General features: G+C 35.9%; 1 protein-coding gene across 3 annotated transcripts in view; it reads left to right on the top strand.

The window, feature by feature from the left end:
• Positions 1-24,035, top strand: part of Acss3 (acyl-CoA synthetase short chain family member 3) — a 353,004-nt gene that overhangs the window by 186,394 nt on the left and 142,575 nt on the right. For all 3 annotated transcript variants that reach the window (XM_031348853.1, XM_031348852.1, XM_031348851.1), the window contains one exon: positions 1,820-1,964. In XM_031348853.1, coding sequence (XP_031204713.1) covers positions 1,820-1,964 — 145 coding nt within the window. The remainder of the gene's footprint in view (positions 1-1,819; positions 1,965-24,035) is intronic.

Here is a 24,035-nt window from a genome sequence, read left to right as displayed (position 1 = left end):
TTTATTTTTTTTCATTGACTCTATTTCCACTTGAAAATCTTAAACTGTTTTCTTTATTTCATTGTGGTGTTTTTCTGTTTTTTCATAGATTTCTTTAAGGGGTTTGCTCCTTTCCTCTTTAAGGGTCCCTGTAGTATTCAAAAGGGCTCTTAGGAAGTGGTCTGGTGCTTCATCCACATTGTGTTTCTCAGGGCGAATCATGGTAGGATTTTTGGGCTTTAGTGGAAACATTTTGTCTTAGCTGTTATGTTTTTATGCTGCCTCCCAGAATCTGCATTTTTTATTTGTTGAAAACTAGTTGGCGCCATCTGGACTTGTTTTTATTAAGTTGGTATCCCATTCCTGGGTTACTGCTGCTCTCTGTGGTTCATAGGTATTGTGTTCGCCTGTTAGAGAAAGTTTCTGAGGTCCTGGTAGGTGGGGACATGGGGAGGGGGGATAATTGGTTAGACTGTTTTTGGCTATTGGAAGCTCCCACTTAGGGATGGAGATGGGCTAGAAAATGGTGACTGAAGGAGTCCCCAGGAGGGAAGCAATCAGGATATGAGACTAGGATCTGCTTAATCCCCTGGGATTGAGAGTAGAGAGAGCAACGAGGCCACAGTTTATAGTCTGCTACAGAGATGGAGTTGAGTGGACTGGGTTTTGAGGTGGCAAAGATTAGTGAAAATCTGAAGAGCACCTATCTGACCCACTGGCCAGTCTGCCCTGTGAAAGTAGTTTATTTGGGGCAGGTTAGAGTCCAGCATGAAGAGACCCAAGGTAGGAACTTCTAGGCAAGAGCTGCAGCAGAGACATGGAAAAATTCTATTTATTAACTTGTTTTCCCTTGCTTGCTGTCTTAGTTAGGGTTTCATGGCTGTGAAGAGACACCACAACCAAGGCAAGTTTTATAAAGGAAAACATTTAATTGGGGCTAGATTACAGTTTCAGAGGTTTTGTCCATTGCTATCACGGTGAGAAGCATGGCAGCCTGCAGGCGGACATGGTGCTGGGAGAGCCTAGAGTTCTATATCTTGATCCGAAGGCAGCCATTAATAGGAGTCAATCTTCTGTAGGCAACCAGGAGGAGGGTCTCTCTTTCCACACTGGGCAGAGCTTGAGCATAGAGAAGTCAAAGCCCAGCGCCACAGAGTCACATTCCCTTTAGCAAGGTCACGCCTCCTAAATAGTGTCACTTCCCATGGGCCAAGCATATTCAAACCATAGTTCAGGTCCATCTAACCAAGAGGGTGCAGTCTGCACTGGGTTTGATATACTACTGTTAATTAACACTTTTAAAAAGTGGCCCCACAGACATGTACAGAAGACAAACAATCTGTCAACGAGGGTTCTAAGTATGTGTTGACAGTTGAAACTAACTATAATGATATATTCAAAGAACTGCTTTTGCTAGGGTTTGTCGGTTTGTAATAGCTAGCAGGACTTCCATCATATGTCTGCTATTTTCCTGTTCATAATCTTTAACGCTTCTGTACCACACTTACACAGGATTCATTTTACCTCTATAAAGCGTATTACTCAGGTGCTGTAGACTCCACTCTCATCCTAAGCAATAGTATCCACAAAGCTGTCAGTTGAAAGTGCAAAGTGTATTTTTTTCTGTTAAACGTTAATATAAATCCATATTCATTGAAGTAAAGATGTTCTCTGGGTGTTATTTTTAAATATGTGTTTTACCACCCTCATTTCCTGACACAAAGTGCTGTAGCAAACATTGTCCTAAGGAAATCTCTGGCAGCGAGAAATGGAGCAAAGTAGTTAAACAAAGACTATATTGTGAAGATAATCTTTCATTTTTCTTTCCTATGCATTTCAGGTTTGTGGAAGGGATGCTCAACATTTGTTACAATGCTATTGATCGGCACATTGAAAATGGCCAAGGGGATAAGATTGCTATCATCTATGACAGTCCCGTTACAGACACCAAAGCAACTATCTCCTATAAGGAAGTCTTGGAGCAGGTAATGCCATAAACTTTCTCTCTATATAGGTTATTATATAGAAGTAATGTAGATAACATAAGTTGTCACAACATAGCCATTTCAAATATGTCTTAGCACTTTTAATAATCTTTGAAGTTATCACTGATATCCATGTGAACATATTAGATATTTTTCTCTTAATTCCTTGGTATTACTGGGAGAAGTAGCCAAATGCTCAGAATAATTTTAAATTTTTGCTCTCCATACCCATTGCTTTCCATACCCATTGCTCTCCATACTCATTGCTACCACTGTTATTAAAAGAGGCTACTCCTTATTTTTATATGATTGATGGTCTCCTCTTCTCACCTAGCACTGCTCATGTTATATTATCATATATTTTTTCTTTTTCACTTTCTTCAAAATTTCAAGGTAGTTTTAATTTTCATTCATATGATTACTAAGGATGTTGAACACTTTTAAATTTATTTCCTGGCCATTTTTATTTCTTTCTTTGAAAACTCTCTATTGAGTTCATTAGCCCATTTTTTAACTGGGTCATTTTTTTCCTGCCTCTTTGTTTTTGAGTTCTTTGTGTATTCTCGATATTAATCTTTTATCGGCTGGGCTGTGTAGCTGGCAAAAAATCTGATCCTGGGGGTTGGCTCTTCTGTTGATTGATTGGAGAGGCTTGACAGAAAACTCGAAAGGGGAAAAGTGATGTAAATATTTTTTAATTAAAATGTATTTTTATTATACATTTTAATCAGAGAGTAAAATCCAGATTCCTATGGTGGACAAGATACAATCTCATTTCCTATTTATAATCTAATATTCATTTCCCAATATTCTTAACCATTAATACTGTATTTCTTCTTCCTTCTTGCCTTTCTCTGCCTTTTTGTCTGTGGTGTATGGGTATATATGCACATGATGTATCTACACATGCAGTTTGGAGGCCTGAGGTTGACTTGGGTGTCTTCCTTTATTACTCTCCTGTTGATCCCAAAGGTCACTTCTTTGGCTAGATTTTCTGGTTGCTTAGCTCCTGGACTCTGCCTCTTCTCCTTCTCCCCAGTGCTAGGTCACAGACATGACATGTGTCCACATACCCAGCTTTTAAGTGGTTGCTGGGACCCTAACTCAGATTTTCAGCCTTGTACTATGAGCACTTTATATACTGAGTCATCACTGTGAACAAACTATCATCCATTCCCTCAACATTTGTGCCTTTAAAGCTCTGCCTTCATTCCTCGGTCACACTCACTCTTTTTATATGTGGTCTTAGGTGAATCATGTTGTTCATAAATGAATGACAATATTCTTTCTGCCATCATTAAAACATGCATAAAGTTCTAGAAGCAATTATAAAGATGTTTGAGTATTTTGGATGATTGGAAATTATTCCAGCTTTGTAGGATTTTCACTGTATATGATTTTAAGGGGAAATAAAATTGTAGGATACTATTTCTTATGTTGCTATTGACATTTTGCATCAGAAAAAAATTTAATGGGGTCAGGGGAAGTCATCTTCTACATTGGAACATGTTTAGGAATATCCTGACCTCTACTTGCAAGTTGCCCGTAGCAGTCGTGCCTGGGTTGAGATGAAAATATACGCATTTAAACATTGCTAATTACCTTCTTTGGCAAAATTTCCCCAACTCGTGTTGCGTTGGCCAAATAGTCTAATTGGCCACACTTAGGTCACATGAATAGAATATCTGAGAGTGGGAAGAAACTATTTCATCCTCTTTATTTTATACCATCAGTTGGGACTCTACCTCATTACTCTAACCTGTTGGTTCTCAGCCTTCTTAATGCTGCAACCCTTTAATTCCTTATGCTGTGATGACCCACAGCTATAAAATTACTTTTGTTGCTACATCATCACTGTAATTTTGCTATTGTTACGAATCATAGTGTAAATATCTGATATGCATGGTATCTGATATTTAACCCTTGTGGAAAAGTCCTTCATCACCAAAGGGATCATAACCCACACGTTGAGACCCACTGCTCTAAAACATAAACAAAGGAATTTTAGTCCAGTCAAAAAGACTTTACATGCTGAGTAAACCAAGACATGGCAGAAGATAAAACCCAAATGGAATGCTATACTGTATTGTTTGGTGTGTTGTTGTTCTGTAAATAGAAAAATCTATATTTGTGAAATGAAATACACAAAGGGTTGACACTGGAATCAAGCAGGGAAGTTACTCTATTACCAAATTGTTAATAATATATAATAGTCACAGTGTTAATATAAGAGGAAATAGAATCTGTACGAAGCACCACATCCTTTATTATAGGTCCACATTGACACATTTTAGAAGAGGTTTTATCTGTGATCGAAAGAGTATTCCTGTGATTTGGGCATACGGCCACAATCTCACTTGAAGAATTTGAAACCTTAAGATAATTGTACATTTTAATTGATGTTACATTGTACAGAATATGGTGTGCTTATTCATGCACTGTAAAGCTATTATCTCTATTAGTATATTGAATTCGATAGATATACAAACATTAGAGTCAAAGAAAGATCTGTAGGGAAATCTTAAATAATAAGAGTGGAGTCTTTTTCTGTTTTTTTTTTCTCTTTAAATTACATAATTGTTTGTCTAAAATCATCACATGCAGGTGACTAGCTCACAATTATTTTCTGCTAACTCATCTTATTTTCACGTATCAAAGCTTGACTCGGATTCTTTTGACTACTGTGCTAGTTCACTAGTTTCAGTTTAGACTGACATAAAAGTACTTAAAAGGACCATTTCTCTCAGCTGCTGACAGCCTCTGATTCTCTAGGCTTTCTTCTCCAAAGTATTAAAGGAAGAACTGTTCTACAGAAAGAGAGGGGCCTTATTCTGTTGCGTTGATTACCTGCTCCCACTCCCTACGCTCTTTATTTTATTAAGTGAGGAAGACAGAGAAACATTTAATGAGCATTGCCTTGAGAACAAATACAAAGAACGCTTTTTTGTATTAGGACTTATTTAATCTACTGTGCTTCATTTTCATTCGGCATTTCTGGATAGGTAAAACTTGATTTAAATTTCTTAATGTTTCTTATTTAATTAACAAACTGCAAATTTTAGGCTCACTCACCTGAGTGATAGGGAAGAGATGATAGTTTTAAAGGAGGAGCCAGAGCCTCTCCAAACTGCTCTGTTCTCCGCAGATCTGATTATTTTAAACCTTTTGGTAAGACATCTGACCAGGGATTAGAGTCCTGCTTAAAGTCTACCTTTCATTCAGTAAATGCTTATTTTTTTTTTGTTGTTGTTGTCAAATCCTGCTTGGAACAAAGGATGCCTTATAACCAGACTACTGCCAAGTGCTGAGAATTTATGTAAATTCAATAAGTAAAATATGTAAATTCAATTGTAATACAAGAGTCAGAGTTGGGTGTAGGGATGTACTCTGCAGGAAAAACATGGAGAAGCACTAGTGTTTGATGTTTACCTCTCAGCTCTAAACTCCTGCAGTGATTTCATGTGCCAGGGTGGATTGATCTCAGAGGAGAAGGGGAGGGAACATGGGAGAAGGGTTGTGTAAGGCAGGGTCAGAGGGGGGTTGCGAACAGGATATAAAGTGAATAAATAAATGAATGAAAAAAATTACCTGTGATAACTAATTTGTTATTTTTCCATGTTTATGTGTTTCATCTGCATGTATGTGTGCACATGTGCTCTTAGAGGCCATAAGAGGGCATAGAATCCTCTGGAAGTGGAATTACATACCATTGTGAGTTGCCATGTGGGTACTTGGAATTGAACTTGAGTTCTCTGGAAGCGCAGCCAGTGCTCTTAACAACTGAACCATCTCTCCAGCTAGCCCCTGTAATACCTCATTTCTTAAGACAAAAGGTTTATTTGGGGGCTACCATTCATCATTGCATGGACCTATTTATTTGGGCCTGTGATGTGTGGAGGAACATAGTGATGGAGAATTTGTGGTGAAGCAAACTCCTCATGGTTGGGAATCAGAAAATGAGTACCATATGAACCATAAACTTCTCTGTAGATAACAAACATCAGTACCCAAAGGTGGCTCCAAGGCTTCTTTCTGGTCAGTAAGGCTTACCAAGCTAGTGATGTTTGTTTTATCTGCAGAACATTACCTGACACATAGTGAATAGTTATTGAGTTGTGAGTGCAAAAATGAGTGAATGGATATACTATTATTTGAAATTTAATGTCTACCATATTTACTTGAATGAATTTTCTAGTGTACATTAGTTATAGAACTTGATAACCTTCCCTAACTTATTTTTATTCTGCTTGGTTATCCAGGATGTATGGATTCTCTTTCAGTTCTTCACACTTAGTATCTAAAAACTCTGAATTCCAGGAAGCATGCCTACGCTTATTTTACTCTTCTCACTTTAATTATATTCAAGTTAACAGATAATCATATTATACCTCAGTGAAATATAATGCAGATGAGCTTGTATGGGCAGACATATATTATTCAGAATGTCACTAATTTAACATTGAACTTGTCTTTCAGTTTGGACTTTAGTTTTCTTTATCCCAGCAATTATGAATTTTTATGTTTATTCACCAAGTAAAAAGGTAACCTTCTAGGAAGGACATTGAGAATTTTCATGAATAAAAGTATATGAAGAAAATTGATAATACATAGTGTGTGTTCAATTTTCCTGATCTAATTCACCTCAAAGTGCCTATTATCTTTATTAAAGGTAATTTTTTGCAGTATAATTATAGCTGTAATTATGAAGGCTTAGTAATTTAGCAGTGGAAATTACTCTGAAATCATGGGCTGTGTTTCATGAAAAGTCCACTTTCAGCCCCTGCTCTTCAGAAGGCTCTTCTCAAAGTATAAAACCCATCTTCTCAGAAATAGTTCTGGGGAGAGCAGCCTGACACTCCTTTATGGTTGGAATCAATTTTTTTTAAACAGACACCCAAAAGCCAAGGTACAGTATTATGTACTCAAATCTATTCCTGCTGTGATGGACTTATTAAGGCAAAAGGAAGCAGTATTTCTTCTATTTTCTATTTCAAGTTACCCAAATAAGTATTAAAAGCATCATTTACATCGCAGTCAATCCCATGAAAAAGTGTATGTGTACAAGATAAATTATTGTTTTGATGCTTGGTAAATCGATGGGAATGATCAATATAGAAATTGCAATCATTCATGTAATTCCCCTCCCAGGGTATAATGTGTTCAGCTTTATATACAGATTACATATATTCAAATAAAAATAAAAATGATACCCACATGCATTATTATATTTTTACAAATCATATTTATATGCAACCAGATCATGAAGCACAGTATTCCAAAGCTAGCAGAAGTCCTTATCATCAATTGTTTAGTTATTTCACATCTAGTTCCTCTATAAGTACAACTCTGACATGTACAGACCATTCATGAGATATGCCTATGTTTAAACTTCATACAGATTGAATAATACAATATTGTTTTATGTGTATAGGATTTTCTCTCTCAACTTCCTGTTTGTGACACTCATTTCATCCCCATAGGCTTTGGTTTGTTATTTGGGAACTATCTGGTTAACAACATTGCTAACTTTGCCAAATGATGTGCATTTGGATTGGAATGATACATTTAGGAATGAGGTGTTTAGTTCAATTTTGACTCAAGCAGAGAATGGTTCGTGGCTTCCCATTGGTAGGAGAAATTGCTGTTTTCCTCTGCTACATGGGAATATAGTCTTTCAACACTGCTGACAAACGCATGTCTATTTAAATTTAGGTCTTCACCCACTTGCTTTTGTGTGAGATTGTTAGTCTGCAATGACCTAAGGTTTTGGGGAAGAACTATTTTCACAATTAATAGAAGCCCCATCAATATTTTTAAATCTTTAGAAAAAAAAATGACATGGATTTTTTGTGGCACAAGTTTTAGAATTTGTGTGATTTTATGATCTGAGGCTGGGGAAGATATTCTTTTCTATTTTTAAGGTAACTAATGAGAAAAAAAAACCAGAAATCTACACCATGCTAGTTCTCCTTAGCTGTTTTTTGAAATAATTTGGACAGAAATGCTCTCCAGCAGAATGTCTTGAAAGAGGAAGCTTGAGTTCCAGTATTTAAGGCAGAAAACAAAACAAAGACAAAAAACCCACAAAGGTAAACCTGTTTTGATTCTTTTACTAATTTAAAAATATCCAAGAGCACTGGAGATGCATGCATTCATATTAGGATACATTTAGGAATGAGATGTTTGGTTTGATATTGGCTCAAGCAAAGAGTGATTTGTTGTGAATTGATTTTGAGTGATCAAATGCAAAATTTCTTATAAACTTCTTTTTATGTTTGTGAGCCCTTTATGATGTACTATTATATGCACTATTATATACACTTGCTATGAGCAAGTCAATTCCACAAAATCACAAGGCTCTTTAATTCATTATTTTGGAGTCAAATGAGGAGATACAATGTATTATGCAAAAAACACAAGAACTACCCATATATTGAAACCTTGGATATCTTATGAGTGCCAACAGTGAATGATACTTGCTCTGTACGCTAGGTAAACACTTTGTCTTTTAGCACAATCATGTGTATTTAATTTAAAACAAGTTATAATCAACTAAATACTAACTTGAATTGCTTCAAAACTTTTTACAATTTTGTTAGAGCTGGAGATTATTCAAAATAAAGGAAACAATTACAAGTCCAATTATAATAGACAATACAGGAAACTATTAATAAGATGAAAGAAACAATGATTTGATACTTGCTAGCTTCCTGTTTTCAATATTTGGAATCACTCTTTCTGAACAAAAGCTGTCTGTTATTTTTACATCAGTCTGAAATAGCAGCAATACAACCAATCTCCCTCAATTTTCTCAGCTTCATTTTTATAGATGATGTTATCCATGAAATCAAGATTACTGTTTGAAATAAAAAATGACTTCTTTGCACTTCCTGCTGTGCCAGACACTATTTTACCCCTGTGAGACTGAGAGCACCTTCTTTGTAATTTTCTCCAAAGGACTGGTTTATTCTCCATTTTTACTCTACTTGTTAATGTCCTAATGTGATCTCTTAGATGGAGAAAAGACTTCTGTGGATAGCAGCAATATTCTATTCATCTTCTAACCTACACATTAGCTACACCAGGCCTCCCACAGAGAAGGATCATATCACACACCAATAGAGTTCAGAAATAGAAATTCAATAACGTTCATTAAAAAGTAAAGACAAATCTAGTCTGTGACTAAGAGAAATAATTATTTCTAAAAATATCAATGTCCTCCCACATTTTAATTTCCACACTAGGATTTTTATTTTTAATGGGGTGAGCACAGACCCCATCTTAATCTGTTTCCTAACGTTGAAGATCTATATCCTGTCCTATTTAAAGCTCTACTTAAAACATTTTCCTTATGTTGCCATCTTTAAAACCTGGAAAACTAGTCTTTTCTCAGTGAAGATATCCTATTCATTGGTTGGTCGACCTTACTAAATATGTGTCTTCGAAGTGGTTAGCCTCTGAGCTATCAGTAAGTCAATTCAACAAAATCACAAGGCTCTTTTTTTAAATTCATTATTCTATATTAAAATGATGAGATACAATGTATTTATTTATGCAAAACACACATGAGCTAGCCATATATGGATATCTTGGATACCTTATGATTATCAATAGTAAATGGCACTGACTTTGTAGGCAGGGTAAACACATTTTTTGGGGAAATTATATTATGAGGATAGAAGACAATACACTTCATTGAAAGCAAAGGAAGAATCAAAGACCAGAAGAACTTGGACTGCTCCTTTAGATAGATATTCAGATAAATCTAAGCCAAACCATGAATACAATGTAACAAATAACATTTAAATATTTGTGAGAATTTTATCATGCAGAGACTATGAAACAAAAGTAGACCTGGCCCTCTGGGAAATCTAGGGTGTGGTAGAAGTTGATGGTGGGAAATCAAACTGTGTAGAAACTTATAGACCAGGACTTTCTCCCCAGTATAATGAAAGATCTCCTACGGCTGAAGGAGTCATCTTGTATTCTCAGTAGACGCATGCGAGTAAAAAGCGATGGAAGCAGATGGCAGTGGGTCTGCAGAGAAATGCATAGGGACAAAACCACTGCTGAGAAATGCATAGGAGCAACTTCAATGAGCCCTAGATAGCAGCTACAGTGACATGTAGACAATGGGGAGGCAGAGTTGTGATAGTGTGTGTCATGGTTTTCTACTGGCTGTCTCACACTTATATGCCATCTCAAATTTCTAACTCCAGATAATGCATTTGCAAAAATCTCTGATCTATCAGTTACTTGCATGTGTCCCCTTTGCTCCCATATTTGCTCTTATTCTTTCCCAATAAAGGACTGCTTGTTTCTATGTATTGTTTTTCATGTAGAATCATTGGAATGATAACTTATTTGTTATTTTGTTCTTTTTCTTTTTTATGTATCTATTTCTTTGATATAACATCATAGACATATAATATGCATGCTTTTTTGTTTGTTTGCTTGCTTTTCGAGACAGGGTTTCTTTGTGTAGCCCTGGCTGTCCTGGAAATCACTCTGTAGACCAGGCTGGCCTTGAACTCTGAAATCCACATGCCTCTGCCTCCTAAGTGCTGAGATTAAAGGCATGAGCCACCACCACTGCCTGCCTCTATGCTTTTTATAATTTAAAGTGTTTGTAAGAATTTATGCAATTCTTTGAAAAAAGAAATATCTTAAATGTTGTCTGAAGGTCAAGCTGCTAAAATTTTAATACTCAGTTTTCCTTTGTACTTCATCTTGCACCTATGCTCCCACTAACAGAGCCAGGAAATATTCTTGTGGTCATGCCTTCCCCCACCTTGCTCTTCAGCAGTGAGGCTGAAGAAGTCTTTTATTTTTTCCTCATAAAAATACACTCGTACACTCTTTTAGTTTATTTTAATTTGATCCAACCCAATTTCAGTAAATCTTATTGTAGTCTCATTTGTTCTTCATGGCTGTCATTTGTATCATTGAAGTTGTAATGAAAGCACAAGGTTCCCTACTCTCGAAAAGGTGGGTAAAAGTATAAACAGACTCAGATGGCCTTGCTAGATTTTCCATATGGCCATTACCTATAGGGAAACCAGAAAAATAGAGGGAAGTATAGTCATGTGGGTTGGATGGACAGTTACAAGTGTCAACTGCAGAGAATCATTTCATAGCATGAACTAAAGCTCTTACATTTCAATAATTATTCTCTGTGAACATTGATAAATAACGAGTCTGAAATGAGTTGGTGCTGAATACAAAGTATCATTTGATGGTTAGTTAAAAATCATTAATTGTATTAGGCAAGGAGATTATAAAAATGAATACATTATAATTCTCCAACCAAAGTATTCCATTATTTTCCTGGTGAGAAAAATACAAAAACAATTGGAGATATTGTGATACTGTTGCAATAAAGCCCTATGTGGTAAAGCACATAAGTCATTTGGGTCATGAGGGGTGCATAGAACTATGTGTCTCTTACCTAGGTGGCTCTGCTAGAACTTGTACAGACCCTACCATGACTTGCCTTTGCCATACTTAGCAGTGATGGTGCATATTCTGAAGCTAAAGCTGCCCTTGCTGGTTCTAGATCTATGCTCATGATGAGTTTAGTGGGGGCGGAAGATGTGTGTTGTTGGAGAATAAAGAATGAAGAGAGGCCAATGTCAATGTTAAAAAAACAGCAAAGTGTGAAAGAAAAGTACTTTTATGAGTAGACTTACAAGACTTGGATGTAATTATGCCCTGTCTCTTGTTGATTGGCACACAAATATACTATATACTCAGCAATAGCACAGCTGAACACCTCAGCAACTCAGTTCCTGACCTTTAATAATTAACACGGGAAATTAGAAAATCATTTTACCTGACATAAATGTCATAGGAACTAGAGGATAAAGCTCATTAACATATATTGAACAACACTGAGTGGCTAAAGTAATGGAAATAAAATCAAGAAATAATGTTGCCTTTTGAGTATGTGAAAGAGAATTTTTATGAGTCTTTTTCAATTAGATAAAATAATAACATTATGTAGATGTTATCAAAATTATTTAAATTAATTTTATTTGAATAACTTGTCATTTTTATGTTCACATTTATGAACTTTTTAGAGCTGAATCATAAAGTAAAATATTTGAATACAGCAATGGAAATTCACAGTCAATTAAATAATTTCAAGATTATAGATCAGGGGAAATTGATGGTTTTTTTAATGATATTATACATGATATTACAAAACTATACAATTTTATTGTACGTGGTTGGTATGGGAAATTTTGTATATATAAATATTTATGGTATGTTCTTATCGTATCTGCTTTGTTTCTTAGTTAATAATGTGTGTTTTATATCTGTGCTTTCATCTTCATTTAATTCTACATATAGTCTGGTTAAGTCAAATGTTATTGGAAAACACCCATTTACTGAGGTAGTCCTGTATCCTTATGTCATTCCTTATTCCTTATTCTGAGAGTTTTCCATGAACACTTTACAAGCATTGATAGACTTTCAGGATGTACCAGGCAACAAAACATAAAGATCAATAGGAGCATATGCCACGACACCAAAATGTGCCTGATGTTCTCAGAGCAACGGTCATGCTATGTACTGCTGATGGCATTTGTTGAATTAGATGTTTAATGTTAAATAACAAACACAGAATTGACCTAAACAGGTATGGACTCTATTGATGTCTTTGCTTATTTTATATCAACCGTTCTTTAAAAGATAAGAGAAAATAAAAGAGTAAATAAAGTTATCAATCTTTTTTCTTCATCATGAGCCTCACAAACATTTTATTTAAAAAATTGTATAATCTTTTGGTATCGACTGGCTCATTTTAATATGCAATAAAACCTTTTAGTCTCTCTGTTTTTTCTCTTTCTACACACACCCACACCCACACATACACACACATACTTTCTCACACACATCAGTCTGATAAGTCAGATAAAAGTAAACCCACAAACCATTGAACTACTTAGTACATTAGTATATTAATTTAACATAGTGAAATATGGCTTCCTTCAACTGAGAGGAGGGAGCAATACAGGGAGCTTTGACCTTGGAGACATGATCTCCTCAATGCCTCAAAACTTGAATCACACATTGGTGACTGAACTTCAATAATTTTTTTTTTTGACTAAAGGCGTGTGCCACCACTGCCTGGCTCAATAAAACTTTTGATTATACAATGTTTCACAATGATATTGTCTGAATTTATAAGAGATTATAAAAAGTAACACACAATTATTTTAAATGATTGCCTAGAGAACCTGAATATGATTCTACATTAGTGAAAATACAAATATTTTCTTACAGAAAATTGAACTTTGAAAACATTTCTACAGATCCCAGTTAAAGAAACTCTGAATTGAACATTTCTTTAGGGCAATGGAAGATAAATTTGACTTCATTAGCATCATAGTTTGGAATGCTTAATGCTCTTCATTAGCCAATTTTGATGGTTTGAATAGGAATGACTCCCATAGACTAATGTGTTTGAATGCTTGGACACAAAGAGTGGCATTATTAGGAGGTATAGCCTTATTGGAGTAGGTGTGGCCTTGTAGAAGGAAATGTATGACTGTGGGGAGTGAGCTTTAAGATCTTGTATGCTCAAGATATGCCCAGGGTGACATATAGTCTCCTGCTGCCTGGGTTCAAAATGTAGAACTCTCAGCTTCTTCTGCAGTATTACTAAGTCTGTCTGGAAGCTGCTACGTTTCCCACCATGACTACAATGGACTAAACTTCTGAACCTGTACTCAAGGCCCAATTAAATGTTTTCCTTTATAAGAGTTACTGTTGTCATGGTGTTTCTTCACAGCAATAAAACCCAAACCAAGACACCAATAAATGCAGGGTATGCAGAGAAAGAAAGGATGTCTCAAAATAATCCTTGCAGAAGGTAGGGAGATGGCTCAGTAGGTAAAGAGATGTTTGTATTCGAATGAGAACTTGGGAATGACAGCCTTAACGTGACACCCTAGAATTAGAAGGTAGAGGGAAAAATAAGAATCTTAGGGATTGCTGGCCAGCCATCCTAGTAAAACAATCAAAGCATTTAGTAAGATCCATGTTCAATGAGATACTTTGTCTCTAAAAATAAGGTGGAAAGTGATGAAGGTAGACACTACATATGTGGGACACACATATTTATACACACACCCAAGTACATGTGCTTATACATGTGTACAATACTTGCAAATAAACTAAATATCTTTTCATGTTTGTGATTGCATAATTAATATGTAGGGTTAATATTGAAAAAAAAAAGACTATGATCATGAAGGTAATATAGTCTTATCTAGAAGAATTGCATATAATTTACCTTAATTAACCAATGTTCATTAATATAATAGAGCCTATACCATTTTAAACATTGATCTAGGAAAATATTGTATGTTAAACACAGTATGATAGAGTATTTGAGAGTGTATGTATAAACATATATGAATATATAGTTTCGAGAACTAACTTCTGTAGTAGTTACATTCTCTGTTTCATTGTAGTCTTGGTAGATAATATTTAAAAGTTAAAAAAAATACTAGAGATGTGGGGCATTTTATTTTTAAAAGAAAAATGCAGAAAAGTCTACTTTGAGTGGAATTAATTTTAAAAATTCATTTGTGAACTTCAGTGGGAATTCATACTTTGTTTCTGAAAATATTTGTGACTAGTTACTTTTGAGTATTTAAATTCTTATCTAACCATTTTCAGTAATTTGAATGGCAATGGCCCCTTCTTTCTTCATTTCTTTCCTTCTTTCTCTCTTTCTTTCTCTCTCTCTTTCTTTCTTTCTTTCTTTCTTTCTTTCTTTCTTTCTTTCTTTCTTTCTTTCTTTCTTTCTTTCTTTCTCCCTTTCTGTCTTTCCTGATGTCCTAGTTAGTTCCTGATGTCTCTATTGTTATGATAAAACCATGATGTCCTTGGTCTTATATTTAAATACTTGGTTCTCAGTTGGTGGAACTCTATGAAAAGGGTTAGGTTTTTGGAGGAGATGTGCTACTGTGGGCAAGGCTTTGAGGTTTCAAAAGACCATGACAGTCTCAGTTTTTTTTTTCTCCCTGCCTCCTACTTGTAGATAAAGATGTACACTCATAACTATTGCCCCAGTACCATGTCTGCCTTCTTGTCTACTGCCGTGATCCCTAACATATTCTCACCCTCAGCAAACATTAGCTCTTGTGGTGGTTAGAATATGCTTATCATAGGGAGCAGCACGATTAGGAGGTGTGGCCTTTTTGGAGAAGTGTGCCACTGTGGTGGTGAGCTTTGAGACCCATCTTTGTAGCCACATGGGAGCCAGTCTTCTGTCTACCTTTGGATCGAGATGTAGAACTTTTGACTCTTCCAGCCTCAAATCTGCCTGGATGCTCCCATGTTTCCCATCTTGATGATAGTGGAGTGAACCTCTGAACCTGTAAGCCAGCCCTGATTAAATGTTGTCCTTTATAATACTTGCCTTGGTCATGGTGTCTGCTCACAGCAATGGAAACCCTAACTAGAAAAGTAATTCAAACCAAGAGTAGGGTACTAATGTGATAGGCCTGAGTATGCTTTTGTTTGGAAGACTTTGGATTTGGAAAGTGGTGGACTGCTTTAAGTGGAGCTTAATGGGCTATGTATCAGGCTATGGAAGACTTCATTGCTGAGGGTTATTTGAACTATGGAAGCCTGGTTCTACAGTTTTCAGAGGAGAAGAATTTTAGTATGTGGCTAAAAGTCTGTTCTTGTGATATTTCTGTGAAGAATGTGTCTGCTCTTTGCCCTTGTCTGAAGAGTCTGCCTGAAGCTAAGATGAAGACAGTCAAATTAATTGCATTGACAAAGGAGGTTTCAAAACAATCCAGTTTAGAGTCTAAGCTGTGGTTTAATTTCATGAAGAATGTTTGGATGAAGTACAGCAAGGTTAGAAAGGAAAAAAAAATAGAAAATGTGAGGGTTAAGTAATAAAAGGAGACCAGGAAGTACAATAGAGCTAAATACTATGTTCAAGGAGATAAACAGACTAAGAGAATTGTAACCTTGGGGCAAGATTCCACCCAGCTAAGCTTATTTTTTATGCATTTGCATTTGAATAAGGAATAGTTATAGCATTATTACCTGGTTATTGTTTTCATTTGGACTCCTAATCTGGAATGAACTACAATCCAGAAATGGAGAGCACACTTGTGAACTGATCTTGAGGCTGGAGGACACAGTCTTTTGATCTGGATCTTGAGGAGTAGTGGTCATGAAAAATGGGCCATACCTTCTCCTAGAAGCCTACATAAGGACATTGGAAGAAGGAAGTCCCTCTCTTCTCTGCCTGCTTGCACTTACTTCCCAGCATATCTATTGGAACCTATTTTTTCAGGATTCTAGTTTCTACAGAAAGCCAGATGAAACACTTAACCTTGTGGAACGGAGCAACTACTAGATTCTTGTCTTTTCCATTCACAGCTGCCCATTGTTGGGTTAGTTGGATGGCAGACTGTAAGTCATTCCAATAATTTTCTTTAATATATAGAGACATTCCATAATTTCTGTGACTCCAGAGAACCCTGACTAATACAGCTCCCAATTCAATGTTTTGTTTTATAAGTAGCCTTGGTCATGGTATTCTGTCCTGAGAATACAAAGTGACTAAGACATCATTAAACATTTAACTTATAATATAGCTGAAGTGCTATGTGTTTAAGTGATGAAAATTAATATAGACAATAAAGTTAAAATGACTAGGAGGGAAATGAATACAAATGCAGGCCCTTGAACTCACTTTTCTGGAAATGTATAATTAAACTTATTGGGTATAGAGATGGTGAGAGTAAAGAATCAAAATGATGCGGGCTTACAGTTCCATCATGGAATTAAGAATCACCTTTTGCCTCCATTCAAGAGATGTGACAATGCTGGCAAGAGAGGAGTTCCATGGTTAAACAACAATATAAAACAATAACAAAAATCTAACCAGATGAGGCGATCTGAATGAAAAAAAATGGTCCCCTTAGACTCATATGTAACCAAGGGCTTTTCGACCTGTGCCCCAGTTCCCAAAATAACTACTCTGAGACTTAATTATATATGAATAAATACCTAGGCCCTAAGCTTGGCCTTGTTCCCAGACTAGCTCATAACTTAATTAACCTATTTATTCTGTTCTACAAGTGCCATGTGGCTGGTTACCTCTTTCTAGTTTCATGCATCTCCTCAGAGTTAGGTGTGAATTTCTCCTGTGACTGACTGTATCCCAGAGTCCTCTCTCCCTACTGGAACTCCCACCTCCTATTTCCTCCTGCCTCAGCTCATTGGCCAATCAGCTTGTCATTGACTGATGATACTTCCCCAGTACACAAGACATTCTCTCTATAGACTCATATATGTTTGAGTACTTGGTCTCCTGTTTGGTTCTGTTTGGAAGGATTAGGAAGTATGGCCTTGCTTGAGGAGGCATGCCACTAGAAGCAAGTTCTAAGATTGCTGCCATTCCTAGCCTCTTTCTCTCTGATTCATGGCTGTTGATAAAGATGTGAGTTCTCAGCTGTCCTTTAGTTCTGCCATCATGGACTCTAATCCTCTGCAGCCATGAGCCAATTAAACACTTTATAAAACAAACTGCCTTCAATATGTTGTTTTATTATATCAGTAGAAAGCAACTAATACACTAAGGCAATGGAAAGGAAGAAGAGGCCTTAGGCAGTGAATATATATGATTAGAACCATTAAAATATACTGTTTTAAGAATGTTGTGTCTGAAATACAAAATTTTTGAAAATATATGCTTATATTACTTAAGAACAGCAAGGGTTTAAAAAACAACCACATTAAAAGTTATGAAATCTGATTCCAAATTTTCTTCACGCATTTTCTAACTTCAATCTGCCATCGCCTTGCCTCTAAAACCAAACCAAATTAGAGAATTCTATTGTGCGTCAGTTTAAAATTATCTCTACAGACATCTTTGTTCGTTTCAACTGCATGGCAGAATTGAAAACTTGAATCAGTTCTGTTATTTCCATCTTTGCCCAATGTGGTCAATACTTGGAAGGAAAAAAATCACTAGTCTACCAAAGTCAGACCTCTTCCATTCAGGTTCCAAAACCTCTGGCAACTTCATGCCATCTTTAAATATTTTTTTAAACCCTCTCTAATAAATTTCACTTAATTTCAAAACCATTTTAAACATTCGACCTTCTACCTCCGGGGTAATAGGAAAAATTAATCCAAACCCAGGAGCCATGATTGAAACTTTTTTATTAAACTTATAGACTTTCTGCCTACAAACTTTCCTGTGCCCACGTGTTCTGCGTGTGCTTCTCTCTGTTCACAATTGTCCTTTCTTTGGGACCTGAAAAGCATTCTTAGAGATCTTTCCCATCTGTTATTCTCTTGAACCTATGTAACATGAATCAGTGCTGGGTCTTCCCTTTAAAACCATGCTTACTGCACAGGCACGTATGATACGTCACAGGCATGTATCATAGATTGTGCAGTTCCCAAAGTGAGATTGTGAATGCTTTCACCATAAAGAAACTGTGTTTGTGCAGCTGGATGTTTAACCTGACTGTATCAGTCCACGATGTTTGTATGCATTGAAATATTGTGTGGAATCAAGTTAGTAAGCACAATGTATGCGCTTTTATATCAATGAAAAATAATTCAAATTTTAAAAGTATCTTTACTAGTTAATTTTGAAATGATAGCCAGTGAGCTTTTACCTGCTTTTATTTAAATCAAATTTTTCCCTAGAACTCTCTGAAATATGTTGCTTCTGAAGCTGCTTCAGATAAAGGAATAAGCATTCTATTATTTTAATACAAATACACAATCGATATTTTACATCATTTCTTTATATTTTACGTTCTTGGAAACTCAGCTCACGTGTCTGCCTGCCTCCATTTGCATTCTTCCTTGGCACTGTGTTCTCTGGTTGTTCTCTGTAAGTGCTTTTGTCTCTGGCCCCTCCTTTCCACTCCCTTAGGATCTCTCCTCCTGGCTTTATACATCCACCCTGCATGATAACCCCTGATCTCATGTCTTCTGTTGACAATTTTATTGTGTTCAGCTCTGTCCCACCAGCCCATATCTTTCTTCAAACACTTAGATAATTTACAGGGTGCTGAGTAGATATCCACACTTAGTACTCCATCTCCATTAAGTCTTAAACATGCTGAGTTTACCCTTCTCTGAATCCATGCTTTGTGATTGATATCATTTGGCAGACAGTTATTAAAGATGAAAACCAAGTCCTATTCTTAAACTTTCTTTCCTTCTACTTCCCTGAATCCATCAATTATCCCTTGTCTGTACTCTATAATGAACATTTCTTATTAGTTTATTTTTAACCACAAATCTCACAGCAATCATTCATGAAATAGCCATTATATTATAAGAATGTATAAAATACTTCCAATTATTTTACTTTTTGTGTTTTGAGCATAACGTATTTCATAAGTCCTGTTGGAGTTCTTCATAAGGCTTGGAGCCCAGAATATCCCATGGCAGATGCTGTGGATCTTTAGCTTGTGAGGTGTAATAAGTGATCACTGTGTGCCCTTTAGAGGGTTATTGAACTCCAGTATCTTCCTGTCCCTCTAAGCTTTATATACCTCATCTTCCCAGTATTATGTGCCACCCCACCTAGAGACTCAAGTCCTTGGGTCTGCATATGCTTGAACTCTAAACTGCAGGAACCTGAGCTGAAAATTTATTTTTGTTCACACGTTTAATTCCTCGGTTATTTTGTTTTAGATGTTGAAGCTGACTAATAATACAGCATTATTCTTAGGACAAGTTGAAACTCAATGGTCCTTAACAGTTTGCATATTTGGTATTCTCTCCTGACTTTTCTAACTATGTCATACCCTCATGGTGAAGTGTTGCCATACCCATTCAGAACTGCTTTGATGTTGTCAGCTAGATGACACAAACAATGATGACTAGTGATTTGTCACACGTTGTCACCTGAGTAAAAGTGGGAAAAAGTTATAATTCTCAAATTATTAACACCTAGAGTTCAGAGATGTCAGACTGTGTATAAAACAGAGGAAACTGAGGACCTATTCTTTGTCTGTGTATTTCCTTTCCATTTTGTTCCACACACTGTATTCATGCTGTGAATATGATAGGCATAAATTACCTTCGATTCCTGAGCCTTAAATTTCTCTTTGGTGTCTAATTATTTTCTCTATCAATAACGGTCTGTTATATAACAGTACTGTTTTAAAATTAACAAGATATTTATTTTCAAGGTGTGATGAATTCTAATGATATATGTATAGGTTTCAACATATGCATATTAACAAAATAGAAAAATATATCACATTTCCAGATTGTGAGCACATAAATATACAGAAATATGAGAGTGAACTAATTTTCTGTGAAATATAGCATGGAATTCATATTAGTTAAAATGTGTTGAAAGCGCACAGATTATTGAAATTGAAGTTATTTCAAGCTTGAATCAAATGAATTGAATGATTCTTAATTACACTGCCTGCAAATGTATAGTAGTAAAATGGCTAAATATTGATAGACACTCACTTGCGAAAAAAGCACAAATGAGAAAAATTATTATCAGTGATGATATTTACTTCTTTACTGGAGAAAATTATTTTGCAAGAAGGAACATTACAGTTACTGTTTCAAAGAGTCACATAACTGTTTTAAGTATATTTTACAATTTTTTTTTCCAAAATCAAACAGTGTACTTCTTGAATATTCATTACTTTCTACTTTAGAAAAATAACAATTAACATCACTGTTGAATATATATGGTATGATACTGTTAGGAAATTGTTATTTTTCTTTGTTTAATAGCATGTCCATTCCTTTGTTGTAAGATAGAAACTGAAACTGATACAATAATGTATAGTATCATGTTTGCTTGAAACTTGTTTTAATATTGAATATAATAAAGTCCCACTATCTTCAAAAATGACTTTTCTAGAAGCTTAGGTTATGAGAACAAATGCACACCTCTAAAATATTAGAGAGTTTTGTCTTAATTTCAGATATTAAACATTCTTCCAATAGTGAGTGTTCATAGATATTTACCTGGATGTTCAGTTGATACATTGCCAAACAAAAATCAATCATGAAAAATGAACACCTGCGGATGCATGATCAATGATCAATATATGATTTAAAATAAAACAAACGTATTTTCTGTACATACTATATTCAGAAGGTCTTCTGTCTCAGGTATTATTTGTTAACTTGTACTTTTGTCATAGACTTTTGTATAAAACTGCTTGTCATAGCTGTAATAAAATACTCATCCAAAGCAACTTGGAGAGGAAAGGGTTTATTTGGCTTCTTAGGCTGTCATCCATCATTGAGGGAAATCAAGGCAGGAGTTCAAGGCGGGAATCCAGAGCCACAAACTAAAATAGACCATGGAGGAATGCTGCTCACTGGCTTGCTTCCCATAACTCACTCAGCTCGCTTGTTTAATACTGAAGACCACCTGCCCAAGAGTGAAACCATCCACAGTTGTCCAGCATCTTCCACATCAATCATCAATAAAGAAAATGCTCAACAAACAAGCCCACCGGCCAATCTAACGGATGCATCCCTCAAGTAAGGTTCTCTCTTCCCAGGTGATCCTACTTTGTGTCAAGTTGGAAAAAAAAAAACTAGGCAACTCACTATTGGATAAAATAATTTACTCTCTTTTTTATAACGTTCTTTTATTTTTTTAATTTGAAGTTTATAAACACTTCAAAACTCTGAATGTGGAATAGCACTGGGGTACCTTTGGCATTTAATTTTCAATAGCACTACTTTATGTGAGCCATTATAAACTCTTAGGTGGCTGGGATTTCTTGATTGTTTACACTCTGTTGCTCATTATTACTTATACATATTTTAAAAATAATTTTATTTCCATTTGAGATAAAATTACTAGTGCTCTGCTCTGGAGCTTCCTTAAAAATTGGTTCTAGATTTAATTTAATGAAGAAATAGTAAATTATATAACTCATAAAGTAATATTTATTAAATTAATAGATACTTACTTTTATTGTTATGAACTAATATGTTTTCATAAGCTATTTGTTAGAAGCCTTACTATAAATATTTCTTCCCATATATTTTTTCATGTTTTTCATATATTTAGAATTTAAAATTATAATGAAAGAATAAGAGAGACACTTGATTTTGAAAACTATTTAAAAGGAAGTATCTGTATGTTTCTCATGTAAACATTTGTTTTGTACCAATTCTAGTGTTAGCATAGTATCAAATGAAAGGCAACAGGAAGGTCAAAGATCCTCCATCTAGTGGTTGTACAGAACTGGTACATCTGAATTTCATGGAGTGTCAGTCAATACAGTGAGTGACAGTGTAGTTGTTTGCAGGAGCTAAGCACATATAATAAATTAATTAAGTTGTGAATTCATTGTTTGGGTAAATTGGGTTAAAACCTTACTGCAACATGTAAGATCCCAATAGAAGCATACCTGCCCAGGTTTTAGGAGAAAGTATTTTAAGCTTAAATGATATCATATATAATATTTATATTAAATGCCCTCAGGAATTGTAAGTAATAGCTCAGATGACCATCAGTTGATTGATATCCTTTAGAGCACAGGCCTGGTATTATGAAACCTTCCTATTTTACAGAGAAATTGCCAGGTTCTCTGAATTTGTATATTCTCTTAGTCTATTTTCCCTATCACAAAATATTTGAATCTTGGTAGCTTGTACAGAACAAGATTCTATGTGAGGGAGAAAAGACCACAGAGTGGACAGGAAATAGGCGAGATTTCATAGCTTGGGTAATTTCTTTTTATATCAGTCTACTCTCACAAGAGCCAACTTATACTCCACAAGAACTACTTTATCCCTACCAACGATGATGTCTATAATGACTTCATTTTCTCATCTGAGACCTCAGCTCTTAAAAGATCTGTCACCACCTCCCACCTCCAAAATAGTAACTCATTCCTGGTACTAGCTGTCTTACTTGATAGCATATAATTTCTAGTCTGGCCTGCCTCCCCAATTATATGGCAATGCCATTTAAATTAGTAAAATTTTCTTCCTACTAATTTTAGGAAGCTTTTCCATTAGTAATTGACATCGTTTTTCTGCCGTTAGCCTTTTGTCACTGACCACTGACAGGACAACACGCCATTGTTCTGTGCTACCATTAGGAATTAAAGGAAAGGTCACACAATGTCTGGAGACCTTGATGCCCTACAGATGATGGAAGAGGATGTCCTGAAGTTCCTTGCCACAGAAACCGACTTACCCAGCACTATCTTTGACTTTGAGATGGAGCACTTTGTCTACAAAATAAAAATGATGTTATCTAGTTTGCAAATCTGAAGAGAATACTGTAGAAGGTATTGATCAAGGTGAAGCCATTCCTGCAGTTGAGAACCTTGCTGATCTCTACAAACACTGGATAGAGAGCTGTGCTGTGGTTTACTGCTGCCATGGGAGCCACTCCAATTGTTGGCAGCTTCATGCCTGGGATCTTCACTAACAAAATTCAAGCAGCCTTCAGAAAGTCACAACTTCTAGTGGTGGCTGATCCTAGGCCCGAACATGACTCTGTCACACAGGCCGATTATGTCAACCTGCCCACCATTTCTCTCTTTAATAGGCTTTTCTTTGTGCCATGCATGGCTATCACCATTCCAGGCAACAAGGGGGCTCATTCAGTTGATCTAAGGTGGTGGTTATTGGCCCATGTAGTTCTCTACATCTATGTCATGATCTCCTGTGAGTACCCGTGGCATGTTATGCTGCATCTCTACTACTACAGATATGTGGAAGGGACTGGGAAGGAAAGCAAGATGCTGCTGAGAAGGTTATGTCTAAGAAAGAATATCAGGGTGACTGGACTGCATTAGTTTCTCTGTTCATCGATGCTCAGCCAAAGGCAGCAATCTTATCTGATTGTGTACCCTTCTTACCTATCTAATAGTTTGCACTGAACAGAGGAGTGGCCAGCCAGCCACAAGGTCTAAACAGCAGCTTCCACTGCACAGACCATTCAGTGGCTTCGAATACTGGTCCTGAGCAGCATTGAAAACCCTTGAGTAAAGAAAAATAAGGCGGAAGGAAGAAGCTGGTAGGGGGTGGAATTACTTAGTTTTCCCTTACTTT

The sequence above is a fragment of the Mastomys coucha genome, unplaced genomic scaffold (genome assembly GCF_008632895.1).
Source record: "Mastomys coucha isolate ucsf_1 unplaced genomic scaffold, UCSF_Mcou_1 pScaffold4, whole genome shotgun sequence".
Classification (NCBI taxonomy): Eukaryota; Metazoa; Chordata; class Mammalia; order Rodentia; family Muridae; genus Mastomys; species Mastomys coucha.
Note: the sequence above shows the minus strand (reverse complement) of the source record. Positions and strands in the feature narration are given on the sequence as shown.